This window comes from Saimiri boliviensis, chromosome 11, assembly GCF_048565385.1.
Source record: "Saimiri boliviensis isolate mSaiBol1 chromosome 11, mSaiBol1.pri, whole genome shotgun sequence".
Lineage (NCBI taxonomy): Eukaryota > Metazoa > Chordata > Mammalia > Primates > Cebidae > Saimiri > Saimiri boliviensis.
The window spans coordinates 27,521,602-27,539,947 of NC_133459.1; the positions used below are offsets into that span (position 1 = coordinate 27,521,602).

The following is an 18,346-nucleotide window of genomic DNA, read 5'->3' on the forward strand; positions in this document are numbered from 1 at the left end:
GGGACCAGAGTTCCAATAAATCAGCCCTCCTCCTTCCTGTCCCAATTTCTCTCTGCTGGCACTAGAAAAGTCTATGAGGACCAGGCCCTTCGGGACAGGGGAGAGAGTTTTGGCAGCAGGTGACCACAGCAAAAATCTTTCTGAAAAGTCCTTGGGTGATTGAGTGGGAAAGTCCTGGGGTGGGGGTTGCTGCAGTTGGTAGAGGCACCTGGCCAGCAGCTGAGTGGGTGGAGAAAATGTCCGAGAGGGTGAACTTGGGAATTCTGGCTTTTTCTCTGGGAAAGGGTACGAGGCTTGCACATACTGTAGATGGATGACTCCAGCTAGAGGGTGAGATGAGGGAGGGGTCCTTGCCCAGCCACACACAGAGCCAAGAGCATTGCCCCAGAGTCTAGACCTCAGAACACCTAATGTTGCTCCACTCCAATTCCCTTTGGGATCTTTATTATCCAAAAAGCATTTCTTGAGCACCTGCTATGACCCCAGCCCTCTCCTGGATGCTGGGATCAATCAGGCCCGGGCCCTTTAAGGAGGGAGACCAGTTCTGATAGAAATAATGACTATATGGCTTAATTTAGTGCCGAGCTTCAGTCTTCTCATCTGTAACATGGGGACAATAATAGAAGCTATGCTAAAGTGTTGGTGCATGGATAAAGTGCTAATCACAGTGCCTGAGAGGATAATGCTTGGTAGAGAGGACGTTCTGAAAAGCCTGGGCACCCCAAGGAGAAGGATGACTTAGCCAAGTGCCCCACTTCCATTTGCTCGCACTGCCGCCGGAGCGCTCCTTAAGGTGGTCTTCAAGAGCCTGCCCATCGCCTCATCGCCCTCACTTCCTGCCTTCTCCTCTTCCTGACTTCCTTTCAGTCCCTCTGCTTCCTGTATCCGGAATCCTCTTCCCTTGTTTCTTCCTTACTTAGTTCCTCCCCAAACTTCACACCACACCTCAAGTGTCGTTTCCCCAGGGACGCCGTCCTGACCGCTGGGTTTTGTAGACCCTGCCACTTTCTCAATTTCTACCTGTATCTTAGTGTAATTTTAGGAGTGCTCGCTCTCTCTCCTGCACTGGGCTGTAAGCCCCAGGAAGCAGAGGCTGCCTCTGGTTTTGTGTACTAGAGGGTCCCGCCAAATACCTGGCTCTTCTATTAGGCACCCTCAAAATATTTGTTGAGCGAATGAATGGGGTGCAAGAAAGGCACGGATAATACGGGTTATTTACGGAGCATGCAACTGTGCGCAGGGCACTGCGCTAAGCTCTTTGTTCGAATCATTTTATTCAGTCTCCCCAATCTCCCTCTGAGGGAGGTGGTACGATTTTCCTCAAGTCACAGACAAAGAGAGTGAAGGTGTGGGAGGTTAAGTAACTACACAAGGTCACTCACCGGTTAGTGCAGGGGCGGGAGGCGGGACCCACACCCAGGTCCCTCAGGCACCAAAGTGGCAAGGGGGTGGGGAGGAGAGTCCAGGCTGGGACTGGGCGCACTGGAGCCTGCGAACCATCCCCATGAGGGGGCGGGAGGCCTCCCCTGCCCAGCTCTGAGCCGGTGGTGCAGCGCCCGCCCCCGGTCGCGGGCGCAGACTGGCGGCCGCCTCCGGGCCACGTGGTGCGCGCGGCGGGCGCGTCCGAGGAGCCTGCGGCTGCTCCGGGCTCACAGAGCTCCGGGCGAGGAGAGCGGGCGGACGCCGAGGGCTGGGCCGGTGCGGGCGGCGAGGCCGGCGGAGGAGGCGCAGAGACAGCGGGGCGACCGGGGCGCGGCAGCCGGCGGCGTCGGGGCCGCGGCCTCTGCCTTCGGGCGCCCCTCGCGCCGGGTCCCCGCGCCCAGGGCGCACAGTAGAGAGGGACGCGGCGTGGCCGGCCGGCAGCCATGGAACCGGCCCCCTCCGCCCGCGCCGAGCTGCAGCCCCCGCTCCTCGCCAACGCCTCGGACGCCTACCCCAGCGCCTTCCCCAGCGCGGGCGCCAATGCGTCGGGGCCGCCGGGCGAGCGGAGCGCCTCGTCCCTCGCCCTGGCAATCGCCATCACCGCGCTCTACTCGGCCGTGTGCGCCGTGGGGCTGCTGGGCAACTTGCTCGTCATGTTTGGCATCGTCCGGTGAGTCCACTGCGGGCCGGCGCTGCAGGGCTGGGGCCCGGGGTGACTGTGGGGATCACGGACTTGGGACCCCAAGCACGGACCCCAGATTCCCCTCGCCTCCGCACTTCCTGGAGGGGCACCGGGGGCCCAGCAAGAGGCGAGGCCACTTACATCGATGGGGACACAGGAATGTGTGTCATCGTGTAGTGTGTGTGTGTGTGTGTGTGTATGTGTGTGTGTGTATGTGTGTGGTGGAGGGGTGCACCGAGCTTGACTAAATTACATTTGATCATCTGTTGTCATCCCCTTGCTTGTTTGTGGGACAGTTTGGCGTCAGTTTATGTGTCTGTCACAGTTTGTGAGTGGGTGGTTGTGACGGGACAGCTGTATGTTTGGACGTCGGAAACATGTCCATGGGGTGGGCAGAGCTGCTCTGAGGTGCCTCGGACTTTCGGGGAGACGGGCGTGAGGGCGCCGTGCAGGCAGGGCGCACAGGAGGGTGCTGGGTGTCGGCACCTCGCTGTGGGGCCCTTACCAAGTCATTCTTGGTGATCATCTGTTAGGGTCCCTGGGTTGGTGTGTGCTTGTCCCTGTCAGTTTGTGATTCTGTCTGAATGCAACAGTGCGACTGTTATTTTCTTCTCAAGTCCCTGAAACCCCGAGGGCAGCAGAGCATCCAGAGTGGCCGTGGTCCCTGTTGTTTGTGCAGCTCTGTGTGCCTTTGCCAGTGATTCCTGGATACCATGGGCGGCGGCTGTGGGCCGCCACCACTTCTCTGTTCCCTTCCCCAGTGGCCACCTGGTCAGGAGCTCTGAATAGGGTTCAGAGAAGCCTCACACCCTCCTCACAAATGCCCTCTCCCATTTTCTCGTTGCCGACTTTAACAGTCTTCTGCCAAAGGCTACAGTGGTTGGTCTGGGCTGGAGTGGATTTTGAGCTTTTACCCCAGGAAGTGAGGTGCTCTTCTTGGAGTTTATGGAGAGAGCTGAGACCTTCTCAAGGAGTCTAAGACATCAGCTTGCCCCAGAAGTAGCCCTCCTGATAACAGCCCCACAAGCCCAGACATGGCCAATAAGGGTTGAGAGGAAAACTTCCATCCTTAAAACAACAAAGATGCCCTGGTATTTACTCTTAGTTGAAAATGGGTCCTGCATGCTCGTGCACCAAGGACATGGCCCTAAACCTCTCTGGGCTGTGGTGCCACCATGCAGGGCATAGCTCAGGCCGTGGACTCAGAGGCTGGAGAGAGGAACTGTAGTCTCAGCCCAATCATGGATGCCCAGGTAGTATTCTTCCTGTCCCTCCTCCCATCTGCCTCAGTTTCCCTGTCCGAAGAATATAGACCCAGTCTCCTCAATTGGAAAGTATGAATTCCAGGGTATGGGGTGTCTGCGGGGCAGAACGTAGTGTGTTGGAGCATGGGATGAGGTGTGTGGGTGTCAGTGGGCTTCAGCATTGATGATCTCTGGGGGATCTTTGCTCCTCCAGAAAGAATGGCGGGCACAGGAATTTCCTGTGCTTTCCATGACTCATCACCAGCAACACTGGGAGCCTTCTCCCCCAGCATATGCAGGACTGATCTTGGCTTTGTGTCTTCGTCAGTGATTCTCCCCACTTCGCAAGCTTAGAGGCAGGCCAGTCCTAGCATTAATCCCTGCTCTGCCAGGAACTGGCTGTGTGACTTGGGCGAATCATTTAGCCTCTCTGAGCCTCAGTTTCTTCATCTGTAGAATGAAGGAAGGGTAAATCTTCTCCCACAGGGTTGCTGTGAGGCGTCAGAGAGAGAGCACGTACCGCAGCTATCCTGGTGCCTGCACCCAGTAAATGGACGCTGTCTACACAGTGAGGAGGGGGGATTTTCTAAGTCCTGAGGAATCTGACTACGGAAGGGAGCCTCACCGAGGGAGGCGTCTGTCCTAAGGTGGGCCTGAGAGGAGATGTGATTCTGAGATCTCCGGGTTCCTGGCACCCGCCCTGTCTAGGGGACCTCCAGGTGCCCGAGTCTGGGAAAAGCCGAGCAGCAGTGTGTTCAGTCTCATTTCCAACCGTTTCCCCAGGGTCTCTGGCTGGTGGGCTGACTCAGCACGGCTTCCCCACTACCATTGAGCAAGGGAAGGGCCTCCCACTGCTGAGAGTCCACTGTGGGGGGGCTCTGGACTCAGCCTGCTAGGGGCATTCCCACACAGCCTTCCAGGAATCGCATTGCCCAGTGTATGCACACAGCTGAGCGGGCCTCTTGGGGTCCCCACGTTGCTAAGACATTGCGCTGGTCAACCATTTATGTGAAAACTGTGTCTCAGGGTCTGAATGATGGAATCCTCGCCTTCAATGCCATGGGACAAACATTAGAATCATCACCAGCACTCACATCCTGCAGATGAGGGATCTGTGGCTCAGAGAAAGGCAAGGTGACTTGCTCTCGGAGGGTATCACAGCTGGCACCAGGCCCAGAGCTAGAACCCTAGTCTGTGACTTAAGTCCAGAACTTTTCGCCAGAGTTGCCTGGGGTAGAGGACAGTCAAAGCATTGTCTGGAAGGAGGGTGGCAGAATCCTGTCCCTCCTCTTTTATTTTTGAGGCAAGCTCTCTCTGTTGCCCAGGCTGGAGTGTCATGATCACAGCTCACTGCAGCCTCAACCTCCTGGGCTTGAATGTGGTTCTCCCACCGCAGGCTCCTGGGTAGCTGTGACTACGGGCACACGCCATGCTAACTTTTGTATTTTTTGTAGAGACAGGGTTTTGCCATGTTGCCTAGGCTGGTGTCAAACTTCTGAGCTCAAGCGATCCACCCGCCTCGGCCTCCCAAAGTGCTGGGATTACAGGCGGAGCCATTGTGCCTGGCTCTGTCCCTCCTCTGGTCCTAGAATCCTCAGAGAACAGAGACCTGGGGACTGTGCTTCTCCGCGTTACTCAGCCTGGACATTTTAGGCTGCTGTCCTTTGGGGAGGGGGAATGATGGGGGCTGGTGCTTAGACCTTCCCCGGTGAACAGTGAAAGAGAGGCTGAGGGCAGGGCAGCTGCCTGGGTCTTGGCTTCTGCTGGAAAAGTCCCAAGGGCAATGGGGAGAGGGCAGCCTGGGCTGGAGAAAAACCCCTGCTCCCCTGAAGGGCTCCCCGCGCTGCACTCCATCTGCGGTTTCCTGGCAGCCAAGGAAGGCCCGCCACAACCAGCACATGAGTTGGTTGCTGGGTTGAGTGAATGAGTGATTGAATGAGTGAATTCTGCCAGCCAGTCCTGAGCTTAGGCAGCTTGTCGTGGGGTGGGGGATGGGGGGCAGGGGACGGTGTGCAAGGGAAGATTCAGAGACTCTTGGGGAAGGAAGCAGGGTGGTAGAGTGGGCAGAGCTGTGGCTCTGGAGCCAGACATATCTGAGTTCAAAGCCACTTACGTGCTGTGTACTTGGGCTAGTGACGAGCTGTCTGAAGCTCTTCTCATTGAAGTGGGAACACCGACAGCGCCTCCAGCGTGGGGGTGAGGATAAGTGGCATAATGTGTGATATCGGAGCCTTTTAGTCCCTAAGCCCTTTGAGAACAAGGAGGGGCTCTGTGTGAAGAACTGAAAAGAATTAACTCATTCTACAACATTCTACACACTGTGTGCTAAATGCCGAGAAAACAGTGCACCGTGCTCCAGAGGAGCAGCGGCCAGGAAGCAGGACGCTGGTGAGGGCCCGGACGGAAGGACCAGGAATCTCAGAATTCCTTCGTCCCGCAGGCCCCGCACGCTGCCTCCCTTCCGAGGAGCCACCTGCGAAGGCCTCTCATCCTGGAGGCGCGAGAGGGGCCTCTGGGAATCGGCTCTGGGGAATGATGCTTTTAGGAAGCGTGAGTGGGATTTCTGTGGACAGGTGGTCCCGCTGCCTCCTCCTGCGTGTGGGGTTGGTCAGCATGATGCCTCGTGCTGGCGATGGCGATGCTGAGGTCCTCAGAGCAGACACCAGACAACTCCTCCTTCTGGGCTGCTGGGCTGCCATCTTGGAGACTTCCCCCGGGCGTCCCACTGGGTAGGTGAGGTGCGATGGGCTTAGCAGGCCCCTCACCTGTGGCAGGTGACCCCTTCCTCCTCCTGCCTGGCCCAGAGCTTCCTCGGTGGCCCAACCCAGAACCTGAGCAAGAGGAGTCAGTGCTTTTCTACCTGGCCTCCTGTCTGTTCCGCAGCCGTCCCTGCCTCCCTGCCTCCCCTGGGCCCTGAGTCTGGTTTCAGCAGGTGTGTACCCTTGCTGCACCCACTGCTTCCTGCCAGCCCCGGCCAGCCTCCGAGAGACGACTTCAGCCTGTGTGCTTCTCGGCCCCTTGATCTCACCTCACCCCATGTCTCTTCTGATTTTTCTCCTCGTATCAAATGCTGGCTCTGCCTTCTACTAAGAGCTTTAGCAAGCCGGATCGCCTCTGTGCATCTGTCTTCATTGGGAAGATGTGGGTAATAGCACTGCCATAAGTACCTTTGTCCTCCGGATCGGATGAGATGATGTTGGCAAAGCACCGCGTTTTCCCTCCTCCGAGGGGACTGCAGCACCCAGCAGGGAGGGGAGTTGGGCCAGGCAGGCAGGGCCGGGATGGGTGAATGCAGGGTGCTGATGATCTCTTCTGTCTCCCTTCGAGGTTCCAGAAGCTGCTGGGGAAAATGCTGAAGTGTCTTCTTAGCAGAATTTGTAGCACTGAATCCCTGTCCTATTTTTGGAAGCCCCTTGGCCTCTTGTCTCGCTCCCCTCTCTTGGGGTCAGGACCCACGGCCCCGGGGCCAGGAGCGATTCCAGTGAGATGGCACAGTGCAGTGGTAAAGGCTGTGGCTAGAGGTCAGGTAGTGCCTGGTCTCTATCTATGTCCCAGAGGTGTGACTTTGGGCAAAAACAGCTTAACTTCCCTGAGCCTCCTTTTTTTTTTTTTTTTTTTTTTTGATATGGAGCCCAGGCTGGAGTACGGTGGTGCCATCTCAGCTCACTGCAACCTCTGCCTCCCAGGTTCAAGTCATTCTCATGTCTCAGCCTCTCCAGTAGCTAAGATTACAGGTGCACGCCACCATGCCCAGCTAGTTTTTGTGTTTTTAGTAGAGACGGGGTTTCACCATGTTGGCCAGGCTGGTCTCGAACTCCTGACCTCAAGTGATCCACCGCCTTGGCCTCCCAAAGTGCTGGGATTACAGGCATGAGCTGCCGTGCCCGGCTCATTTTTTCATTTAAAAAATTGGGGTGATATGATAGGTTATTGGGAGGACTTAAAGAGATGGAGCATGGAAAGGCCGTAGCATAGCACCTGGCGTGCCCTGTGCTGTGGTTACCTGGCATTCCTGCGGCGGCTGCAGGTGGCCAGAGTGCAGGTGGGTTGTGGAGGCCTGGTCATCTGTGTTTTCTACCGTGGGCCCTTTCCCATGTCCTGGATTGCCTGCACACGTACTCAGTCAGCAAAGCATTTGCTGATGCTGACCCATGCCAGGTCTATCCAGCCTCAGCTCCGCTGCCCAGACCCACAGCTTAAACCTCCGAGTGGCCTCTGTCTCCTAACGCAGCCATGCCCGTGCCCCTTGGTTAGTTGCAACTCCACGGAGAAGTGCAGCTCCCTGAACTATGGAAGTCCAAGGAGGTCCAGACCCAGCCAGAGGAGGGGACGCCTGTGCACGGTGGAGCGGGAGCAGCAGTCGGCTCCCTGGAGAGGTGCGGGCGGAGCATTCCAGACAGATGGAGCCGCAGGAGCAATGATTCACCAATTCACCGAGGCTGAGCTAAGGGTGCTGGGGACCAGGGTGGCTGTGAAGATGAAGGGGCTGCAGGGACAAAAGCAGGAAAAGTGTAGCAAGCAGTGTCCTCCTCCTCACCATGGTGTCAAAAGCTCCTGCTGGGTGCTGAGCTTGGCTGGGCTTGGGAGCCACCGGCAATTCCTGAGGAGGAGCCCCTGTTAGAGCAGCCCCAGTTAACTAGAGGCAGTTGTTCTCATGGGGAGAGGGAGGACTGAAGAGAGGCCTGGAGGCAGGCCCGGCCTGACTGTGGGGGCGGCCAGAGGCCGTGCAGAGGTTCCAGTCTGGATGTCGGAGCTGAGGCTGGACAGGTCCTCAGTGATCCCATGGTAAGGTTGGCTTGCAGGGAAATGAGGGAGCTTCCGGTCACAGGCCATGGGGAGGGGGATTTTGGAGCAATCTATGCAGAATGGTGTTCAAGAGAATGAATTTGGTGTGAGGGTGAGGGGTGGATTGGATGGGGAGGGGCTCAATGTGGGGAGACTAGAGAGGGTGGCTCAGGGCAATGAAAAGAGAGCCAGGTGACCTTGACGGGGCCATTAAAACCCTGCCCTCAGCTGTTCCCTTTCTGAAATGGAGTGCTGTTGGACCTAACAAGAAGGCAGGAAGCTGTGCATGGTGGTGCATGCCTGTAATCTCGGCTACTCAAGAGGCTAAGGTGTTGACCAGACTGGACGACATAGCAAGACCCCATTTCAAAAAGAAGGAGAAGGAGGAGGAGGAGGAGGAGGAGGAGGAGACGGAGACAGAGACAATGACCGCAGGAGGACACTGGGCCAGATGACTTCTGATGAGGCTGAGCAGAGAGGACAGGCAGCAGCCCTGGCTGCTGTTCCTGTGGCATCTCCTGGTCTTGGCTGGAGCCTGCTCCTTCCCGGGTTTTGGGTTTATTCCCTGGTGAGTGTGTGTGACTTATAGATGCTCTGAGGTGGGTCCATAGGAGTCACTGAGGACACTGAGGAGCCTCTTCCTGAGCTTCTGCCACGCGCCGGAGGCTTCTGGAGCCAGAGGCCACATTGAGGTTTAAGCATGCAAAGTGCACTCCAGCCCTGCAATGGGGCCTTTCTGTTCTCATTTACAAATGAGGACAAGAGGCTCAAAGGGAGCAAGTGCCTCTCACAGCAAGAGAGGGTGGAATCGAGATTCAAACCCAGGCCTATCTGACTCCAAAACCACTCCATGTCCATCTGCTGCTGCTATTCATGACATGGTGGAATGGAGGCAAGCGCTGGGGATGTCTAGGTACAGAAGCAAGGAACGGGGACAGGGAAGAGGGTAGACTGCTGTCTGCAAATCTCTAGGGCCTCTGCATGGGGTGGCAGTGATTGAGAGCCTGGCATGGGAGCCAGACTGACCTTGAATTACGTCCCAGCTGTGCCATTTACTAAGACTGAGTTTGAGCAATACATACACAACCTCTCTGAGCCTCCGCTTTCTCATCTGTGAAATGGGAGTAGTGACAGACCCTCATAGAGTGCTTATGAGAAGTTCATGAGGCCTGCTGTGAGGGGCTTCAGCACAGAGCTAGGCATTTGGTATGTGGGCCATAAACATTTTCTATAATTATGACTATTTAGAAGAGGAGTAGGACTTGCTTTGCATTCATTTGATTGACATTTATTGAGCCTCAGAGGAACTAGAATTTTTTTTTTTTTTTGAGACAGAGTCTTGTTCTGTTCCCGGGGCTGGAGTGCAATGATGTGATCTTGGCTCACTGTAACCTCTGCCTCTTGGGTTCAAGCGATTCTCCTGCCTCAGCCTTCCGAGTAGCTGGGATTACAGGTATGTGTGCCAACAGACTTGGCTAATTTTGTATTTTTAGTAGAGATGGAGTTTTACCATGTTGGCCAGGCTGTTCTCGAACGCCTTGCTTCAAGTGATCCGCCTGCCTTAGCTTCCCAAAGTGCTGGGATTACAGGTGTGAGCCAGAACTTGAATTATTGAGTGGGTGTTATAGGGAAACTTTATCAACTCAATATTAGAAATTCTCCTCGTGCATGTAGTCCCAGCACTTTGGGAGGCTGAGGCAGGCAGATCACGAGGTCAGGAGTTCAAGACCAGTCTGGCCAACATGGTGAAACCCTGTCTTTACTAAGGGTACAAAAAATTAGCCGAGTGTGATGGTGGGTGCTTGTAATCCCAGCTACTTGGGAGGGTGAGGCAGGAGAATCACTTGAACCCGGGAGGTGGGGGCTGCAGTAAGCCGAGATTATGCCATTGCACTCCAGCCTGGATGACAGGGCAAGACTCTCTCTCTCAAAAAAAAAAAAAAAAAAAAAAAAATCTCAGCTGGGTACAATGACACATGCCTGTAATCCTAACACTTTGGGAGGCAGAGCAGGAGGATCACTGGAGTCCAGGAGTTCAAGACCAGCCCAAACAATATGGCAAGACCCATCTCTACAAAAAAATTAAAAAGTTAGCTGAGCATGGTGGCCCTCCTCGGCCTCCCAAAGTGCTGGGATTACAGATGTGAGCTACCACACCCGGCTTATTTTTGTTTGATATGGGGACCTCCTTATGTTGCCCAGGCTGGTCTGGAACTCCTGGACTCAAGTGTTCCTCCCACCTTGGCCTCCCGAAGTCCTGGGATTAATTACACCCATGAGCCAACACATGTGTTTTTCCGTTTTAGTGAAATCAGTATCACATGTTGAAGTCATGATCACATTGCATGTAATATTTGGTGAGATGCCTGTTCACTTAACATGATAGTGTAAGCATGTGCTCCTCTATTTTGAAAACATGATTTTTGATGGCTACATTATATGAATGTGTTCTTTTTCCAGCGACTTTCATTATTTCCAATATTATGCCAATCTAAATAATGAGTCTCGTCCTGTCGCCCAGGCTGCTGGCTGGGCATGGTGGCTCACTCTTGTAATTCCAGCACTTTGGGAGGCCACAGTGGAAGGATCCCTTGAGCCCAGGGAATTCAAGATCAGCCTGGACAATGTAGCAAGACCCTGTCTCTAAAAAAAAGAAAAAAATAGTAATAATACATGATGCCGTGAACATTCTTTGCACACATCTCATTATTTCTGTAAGGAATTTGCCCACCGTCAAAGCTCTCCAGGAAAGTGTGGGATGCTGTGTAATGTAGGGAGCTTCCTGTCGCTTAAGTGTGCAAGTAGACACTGGGAAATCACTGGGTGGAAGTTTGGCCCTGAGATTCAGGTGGAGAAAAGACAAGCAGAATTTCAGGCCCCTCTCACTATGGGTGATATTTTTATTTATTTATTTATTTATTTATTTATTTATTTATTTAAGACAGAGTCTCATTCTGTTGCCCAGGCTGGAGTGCAGTGGCACAATCTTGGCTTGTGCAATCTTGGCTCACTGCAAACTCCCCACCCCCCCATTGCCCTGCTTCAAGTAATTCTAGTGCCTCAGCCTACTGGGTAGCTGGGATTACAGGGGTGCGCCACCCTGCCTGGCTAACTTTTTCTGTATTTTTAGTAGAGACAGGGTTTCACCATGTTGGCCAGGTTGGCCCCAAACTCTTGACCTCAAGTGATTCACCTGCCTCAGCCTCCAAAAGTGCTGGGATTACAGGCGAGAGCCACCACGCCCGACCCTGAGATTTTAAAAATAATGATTTTTAGATGCTGTGATCTCAGCTTCTCTTTCCCTTCCTTGGCAGATGTCTGGACTTTGAGAGGCAGGGGCTGTGCAAGGGCAAGGCATGATTTCATTAACCTCAGAGTCCTGGGACCTCAAAATCAAATTGACCACACGGAATGTCATAACATGCACAGGAAGAGGGATAATCGTGGGGTAGAGCAGAAAGCCTGGCTTAAATTAGCAATTTACCATTCTCTGCAGGCTATAGCAGCCCCATTACCGGCTGGGGGGTGTGGGGTGGAATGGGGGGTGTCTGGGCTGTGTTCTACTGATTTATAGTTCCCAGTGCAGCTGCAGAAATCAGCAGCTTTGTCTCTGTCCAGGAAGGGTGCGTGCAGAAAGAAGCTTGTCCTCTGTAGATTTCCTAGTCTTTCTTTCTTTTTTTCTTTTTTGAGACAGAGCCTCACTTTATTGCCCAGGCTGGAGTGCAGTGACGTGATCTCGGCTCATTGCAACTTCCACCTCCCAGGTTCAAGTGATTCTCCTGCCTCAGCCTCCCAAGTAGCTGGGATTACAGATGTGCACCACTATGCCTGGCTACTTTTTTTTTTTTTTTTTTGAGACGGAGTTTCGCTCTTGTTACCCAGGCTGGAGTGCAATGGCCCGATCTCGGCTCACCGCAACCTCCGCCTCCTGGGTTCAAGCAATTCTCCTGCCTCAGCCTCCTGAGTAGCTGGGATTACAGGCAAGCGCCACTATGCCCAGCTACTTTTTTGTGTTTTTAGTAGAGACGGGGTTTCACCATGTTGACCAGGATGGTCTCGATCTCTCGACCTCGTGATCTACCCGCCTCGGCCTCCCAAAGTGCTGGGATTACAGGCTTGAGCCACCGCGCCCGGCTTTTTTTTTTTTTTTTGAGTTGGAGTCTCGCTCTGTCACTCAGACTGGAGTGCAGTGCTGCGATCTCGGCTTACTGCAAACTTCACCTCCCGGTTCAAGCGATTCTCCTGCCTCAGCCTCCTATCTGGAATTACAGGCACATGCCACCACGCCTGGCTAATTTTTGTATTTTTAGTAGAGACAGGTTTTCACCATGTTGATCAAGCTGGTCGTGATCTCCTGACCTTGTGATCTGCCCACCTCGGCCTCCCAAAGTGCTGGGATTACAGGCATGAGCCACCGCGCCAGCCATTTTTGTTGTTGTTGTTGTTGTTGTTGTTGTTTTTCCTTTTTGAGACAGAGTCTTACTCTGTCACCAAGACTGGAAAGCAGTGGCACGATCTCGGCTCACTGCAACCTCCGCTTCCTGGGTTCAAGCGATTCTCCTGCCTCAGCCTCCTGAGCAGCTGGGATTACAGGCTCGCGCCACCATGCCCAGCTAATTTTTGTATTTTTAGTAGAGACGGGGTTTCACCATGTTGATCAGGCTGGTTTTGAACTTCTGACCTCATCATGCGCCTGTCTCAGCCTCCCAAAGTGCTGGGATTACAGGCGTGAGCCACCGCACCTGACCCAAGAAGTGAGTTCTTACACAGGACAGTCTGGCCTCGGGGTCACTGACAACACATGCCAGGCCTAAAGAGCTCCAGGTTCACTGCGGCAAGGCCAGCAGCAGGGAAGGCGGCCCTGTCCTTCAGCGACACATGGACTAGGGTTCAAATCCCGGTGTGCTTCTTGCTGGCTGGCTGCCGTCGGGCTCAGCATGCCGTCTTTTCTTATGTGTGAAATGGGGATGAGAGAAAAACTTCTATATCGTCAGTTGTACCCCTCAAAGCATCGGTCACAGTAGTCGGTACTTGGGATCCGACAGTGATGAAGACACAGTCCTTGCCCTCATGGAGCTGACAGTCTAGTGGGGAAAAGATGGACAATAAACAGATATAAGGCCAAGGCTATAAGCGGTGAAATAAACTGAAACGGGCATTGGGTGAGAAGGCGGCGGGGCTGCAGCTGTACAGGCAAACCTCAGAGATACCGTGGGTTGCGTTCCAGACTGCTGCAATAAAGCAAGTATCTCGAAGCAAGTCAAACACATTTTTTGGTTTCCCAGTGTGTATGAAAGTTGTTTACAGCTGGGTGTGCTGGCTCATGCCTGTAATCTCAGCACTTGGGGAGGCCGAGATGGGCAGACTGCTTGAGGCCAGGAGTTTGAGATCAGCCTGGGCAACATGGCAAAACCCCATCTCTACAAAAAAATACAAACATTAGCCAGGTGTGGTGACATGCACCTGTACTCCCAGCTACTCAGGGAGGTTGAGATGGGAGGATCACTTGGTCCTGGGAGGTCGAGCCTGCGGTGAACCGAGATTGCGCCACTGCAGTGCAGTGTGGCTGAGTCAGAGCCTGTCACCAAAAAAAGAAAAAGAAAAAGGAAAAAAAGGCCAGGCGAGGTGGCTCACGTCTGTAATCCCAGCACTTTGGGAGGCTGAGGCGGGTGGACCACACGGTCAGGAGATCGAGACCATCCTGGCCAACGTGGTGAAACCCTGTCTTTACTAAAAATACAAAAAAAGCCAGGCGCGGTGGCAGGTGCCTGTAATCCCAGCTACTTGGGAGGCTGAGGCAGGGGCATCGCTTGAACCCAGGAGGCGGAGGTTGCAGTGAGCCGAGATTGCGCCACTGCACTCCAGCCTAGCAACAGAGCAAGACTCCATTTCAGAAAAAAAAAAAAAAAAAAAAATGTTCTTTGCTTTTTGAGACAGAGTCCTGCTGTGTCGCCAAGGCTGGAGTGCAGTGGTGTGATCTCAGCTCACTGCAACCTTCACCTCCTGGGTTTAAGCAATTCTCCTGCCTCAGCCTCCTGAGTAGCTGGGATTACTCATCCCAGGAATCTAGTTCTAATCACCTTCTAATTCTAGTTCTGTACTGTAGTCTATTAAGTGTGTCAAAGCATTGTGTCTAAAAAACAATATACATACTTCAATTTTAAAATCCTTTTATTGCTAACAAGATGCTAATGATCATCTGAGCCTTCAGCAAATCATAATCTTTTTGCTGGTGAAAGGTCCTACTTCAATATTGATGGCTGCTGGTCGGGGTGGTGGTTGCTGATGGCTGGGGTGGCTGTGGCAGTTTCTTAAAACAAGGCAACAGTGAAGTTTGCTGCATCAGTTGAGTCTTTCTTTCATGAAAGAATTCTCTGTAGCATGCACTGCTGTTTGATAGCATCTTACCAACAAGAGAATTTCTTTCAAAATTGGAGTCGGTCCTCTCAGATCCTGTTGCTGCTTTATCAACTACATTCATGTTATATTCTAAATCCTTTGTTGTCATTTCAACAAAGTTCACAGCATCTTCTTCACCAGGAGTAAATTCCATCTTAAGAAACCACTTTCAGCAAGACAGGGTGGCTCATGCCTGTAATCCCAGCACTTTGGGAGGCTGAGATGGGTGGATCCCTAGAGGACAGGAGTTTGAGACCAGCCTGGGCAACATGGCCAAACCTTGTATCTACAAAAAAAAAAAAAAAAAAAAAAAAAAAAAATATATATATATATATATACATATATATACAAAATTTTGTGTATATATATATATATATATATATATATATATATACAAAAATTAGCCGGGCGTGGTGGTGTGCACCTGTAGTCCCAGCACAAGGGAGGCTGAGGTGGGAGGACTGCTGAAGTTGGGGAGGCAGAGGTTGCAATGAGCCGAGATTGTACCACTGCACTCCAGCCTACGTGACAGCGCAAGACCCTCGAAAACAAAACAAAACCAAAAGAAACCACTTTCTTTCTTTTTGATTTTTGTCTCACTGTGTTGCCCAGGCTGGACTCCAGTTAGGCAAGACCATAACTCACTCCAGCCCCAAACTCCTGGGCCCAAGTGATCCTCTTGCTTCAGTCTCCTGAGTAGCTGGGAGTACAGGCACATGCCATCGTGCCTGGCTTCAAGAAACCACTTTCTTGCTCATTTATAAGCAGTAACTTCTCAGCTGAGCACAGTGGCTCATGCCTGTAATCCCAGCACTTTGGGAGGCTGAGGCAGGAGGATCATGAGGTCAAGAGTACGAGACTAGCCTGGCCAACATGGTGAAACCCTGTCTCTACTAAAAATACAAAATATTATCCGGGTGTGGTGGCGCGTGCCTGTGATCCCAGTTACTAGGGATGCTGAGGCGAGAGAATTGCTTGAACCGAGGAGGCAGAGGTTGCAGTAAGCTGAGATTGCGCCACTGCACTCCAGCCTGGGTGACAGAGGGAGACTCCATTTTGAGAAAAACATAAATAAAAGAAACCATTTTCTTGCTCATCTGTAAGAAGCAACTTCTCATCCATTAAATGTTTTTCATGAGATTGCAGCAGCAGCGATTCAGTCACCTCTTTGGGCTCCACTTCTAATTCTAGTTCTCTTGCTATTTCTACTACATCTGCAGTTACTTCCTCCATTGACGCCTTGAACCCCTCACAGTCACCCATGAGGGCTGGAATCAACTTCTTTCAAACTCCTGTTAATATTGGTTTTTCCCCCCGAGAGACAGTCTTATTTTGTTGCCCACACTGAGTGCAGTGACCATAGCTCACTTCAGCCTCAAACTCCTGGGCTCCAATGACCTTCTTGCCTCAGTTTCCCAAGTTACTGGGACTGCAGGTCTGTGCCACCATGTCTGGCTAATTTATTTACTTTTTATTTTTATTTTGGTAGAGCTGGAGTTTCTGTGTTGCCCAGGCTGGTCTGGAGCTCTTGGCCTGACAGGATCCTCCCACCTCGGCCTCCCAAGGTCCTGGATTACAGGTGTGAGCCACCGCGCCCGGCTAAATGTATTTCTTGAATAAGACTTAAAAAATACTTGATTGCAGGCCGGGCGCGGTGGCTCAAGCCTGTAATCCCAGCACTTTGGGAGACCGAGGCGGGTGGATCACGAGGTCGAGAGATGGAGACCATCCTGGTCAACATGGTGAAACCCCGTCTCTACTAAAAATACAAAAAATCAGCTGGGCATGGTGGCGCGTGCCTGTAATCCCAGCTACTCGGGAGGCTGAGGCAGGAGAATTGCCTGAACCCAGGAGGCGGAGGTTGCAGTGAGCCGAGATTGCGCCATTGCACTCCAGCCTGGGTAACAAGAGCGAAACTCCATCTCAAAAATAAATAAATAAATAAATAAATAAAAATTTTAAAAACTTGATTGCTTGATCCATGGGCTGTAGATTGGATGTTGCGTTAGCAGGCATGAGAACAAGTTCATCTCCTGGTACCTCTCCATCAGAGCTCTTGGGTGACTAGGTGCATTGTTAATGAGCAGCAATATTTTTAAAGGAATCTTTTTTTCTGAGCAGTTTGTCTCAACAGTGGGCTTAAAATACTCCGTCAACCACACTGTAAACAGATGTGCTGTCATCCAGGCTTTGTTGTACCATTTAGAGAGCACAGGCAGTGTAGATTTAGCATAATTCTTAAGGGCCCTAGGGTTTTGGGAATGGTTAATGAGCAAAGTCAGGAGCTGCGTTAGCCCCTAATGAGTCAGCTTGGCTGGGTTCAGTGGCTCATACCTGAAGCCAAAGAGGGAGGGTTGCTTGAGCTCAGTTCGAGGCTACATTGAGCTATGATCGTGCCACCGCACTCCAGCCTGACAGAGTAAGACCCTGTCTTTAAACAAAAACAAACCAAACAAACAAAAAAACTGGTGCGATGGCTGACTCCTGTAATCCCAGCACTTTGGGAGGCTGAGACAGGTGGATCACCTGAGGTCAGGAGTTAGAGAACCAGCCTGAGCAACATGGTGAAACCCTATCTGTACTAAAAATACAAAAATTAGCTGGGTGCGATGGTGCGTACCTGTAATCCCAGCTCTTCGTGAGGCTGAGGCAGGAGAATCGCTTGAACCCAGGAGGCAGAGGTTGTAGTGAACTGAGATCATGCCACTGTACTCCAGCCTGGGTGACAGAGTGAGACTGTCTCAAAAAAAAAAAAAAAAAAAAGAGAGAGAGAGAGAGAGAGAGCATCAATCTGTCCTTGAAGCTTTGTAAGCAAGCACTGACTTCTCTCTAGGAATGAGCATCCTGGATGGCATCTTATTCCAGTAGAAGGCTGTTTTGTCTCCATTAAGGCTCTGTTGTGTAACGTAGCCCCTTTCGCTATGACCTTTAAGCCTCATGAACCAGCCTCAGCCAGCTTCAGAGCCTCAGGCTTTTCTTCAACAGTTTCCTCACCTCTCTCAGCCTTCTTAGAATTAAAGAGAATTAGGGCCTTACTCTGGATTAGGCTTTGGTTTAAGGGAATGTTATGGCTGGCTTGATCTTCTATTTAGACCACTCAAACCTCCATATCAGCAGTAAGTTGTATTTTTTTTTTTTTTTTTTTTTTTTTTTTTTTGCAACAGGATCTTGCTCTGTCGCCCAAGCTAGAGTGCAGTGGTGCAATCTCTGCTCACTGCAGCCTTGACCTCCCAGGCTCAGGTGATTTTCCCATCTCAGCCTCTTGAGTAGTTGGGACTACAGGCATACGCCACCATGCCCAGCTAATTTTTTGTATTTTTTGTAGATATGAAGTCTCGTTGCCAAGGGTGGTCTGCCCACCTTGGCCTCCAATTACAGGCATGAGCCAATGCTCCTGGCCAGTTTCGTTTTCTTATCATTTGTGTGTTCACTGGAGTAACACTTCTAATTTCCTTCAATAACTTTTCTTTTATATTCATAACTGTTTGGCTTCAAGAGGCCTCCTAGCTTTCAGCCTATTTTGGCTTTCAACATGTCTTCCTCACTAAGCTTACTTCTAGATTTTGATCTAAAGTGCAAGACGTGTGACCCTTTCTTTTTCTTTTTTGAAACAAGGTCTCGCTCTGTCACCCAGGCTGGAGTGCAGCAGCTCAATGCAGCCTCAACTGCCGGGTCTAAGTGATCCTGTTTCCTCAGCCTCCCAAGCAGCTGGGACCACAGGTGTGTGCCACCATACTCCGCTAATTTTTTAATTTTTTTTGTAGAGATGGGGCCTCACTTTGTGGTCCAGGCTAGTCTTGAACTCCTGAGCTCA

At 52.0% G+C, this 18,346-nt stretch overlaps 1 protein-coding gene across 1 annotated transcript in view; it reads left to right on the forward strand.

Moving 5' to 3' along the window:
• Positions 1 to 1,634: 1,634 nt before the first annotated feature.
• Positions 1,635 to 18,346, forward strand: part of OPRD1 (opioid receptor delta 1) — a 54,508-nt gene continuing 37,796 nt past the window's right edge. The window contains exon 1 of the mRNA XM_003937630.4: positions 1,635 to 2,092. Within this exon, the coding sequence (XP_003937679.3) occupies positions 1,866 to 2,092 (227 nt within the window). The 5' untranslated portion in view covers positions 1,635 to 1,865. The remainder of the gene's footprint in view (positions 2,093 to 18,346) is intronic.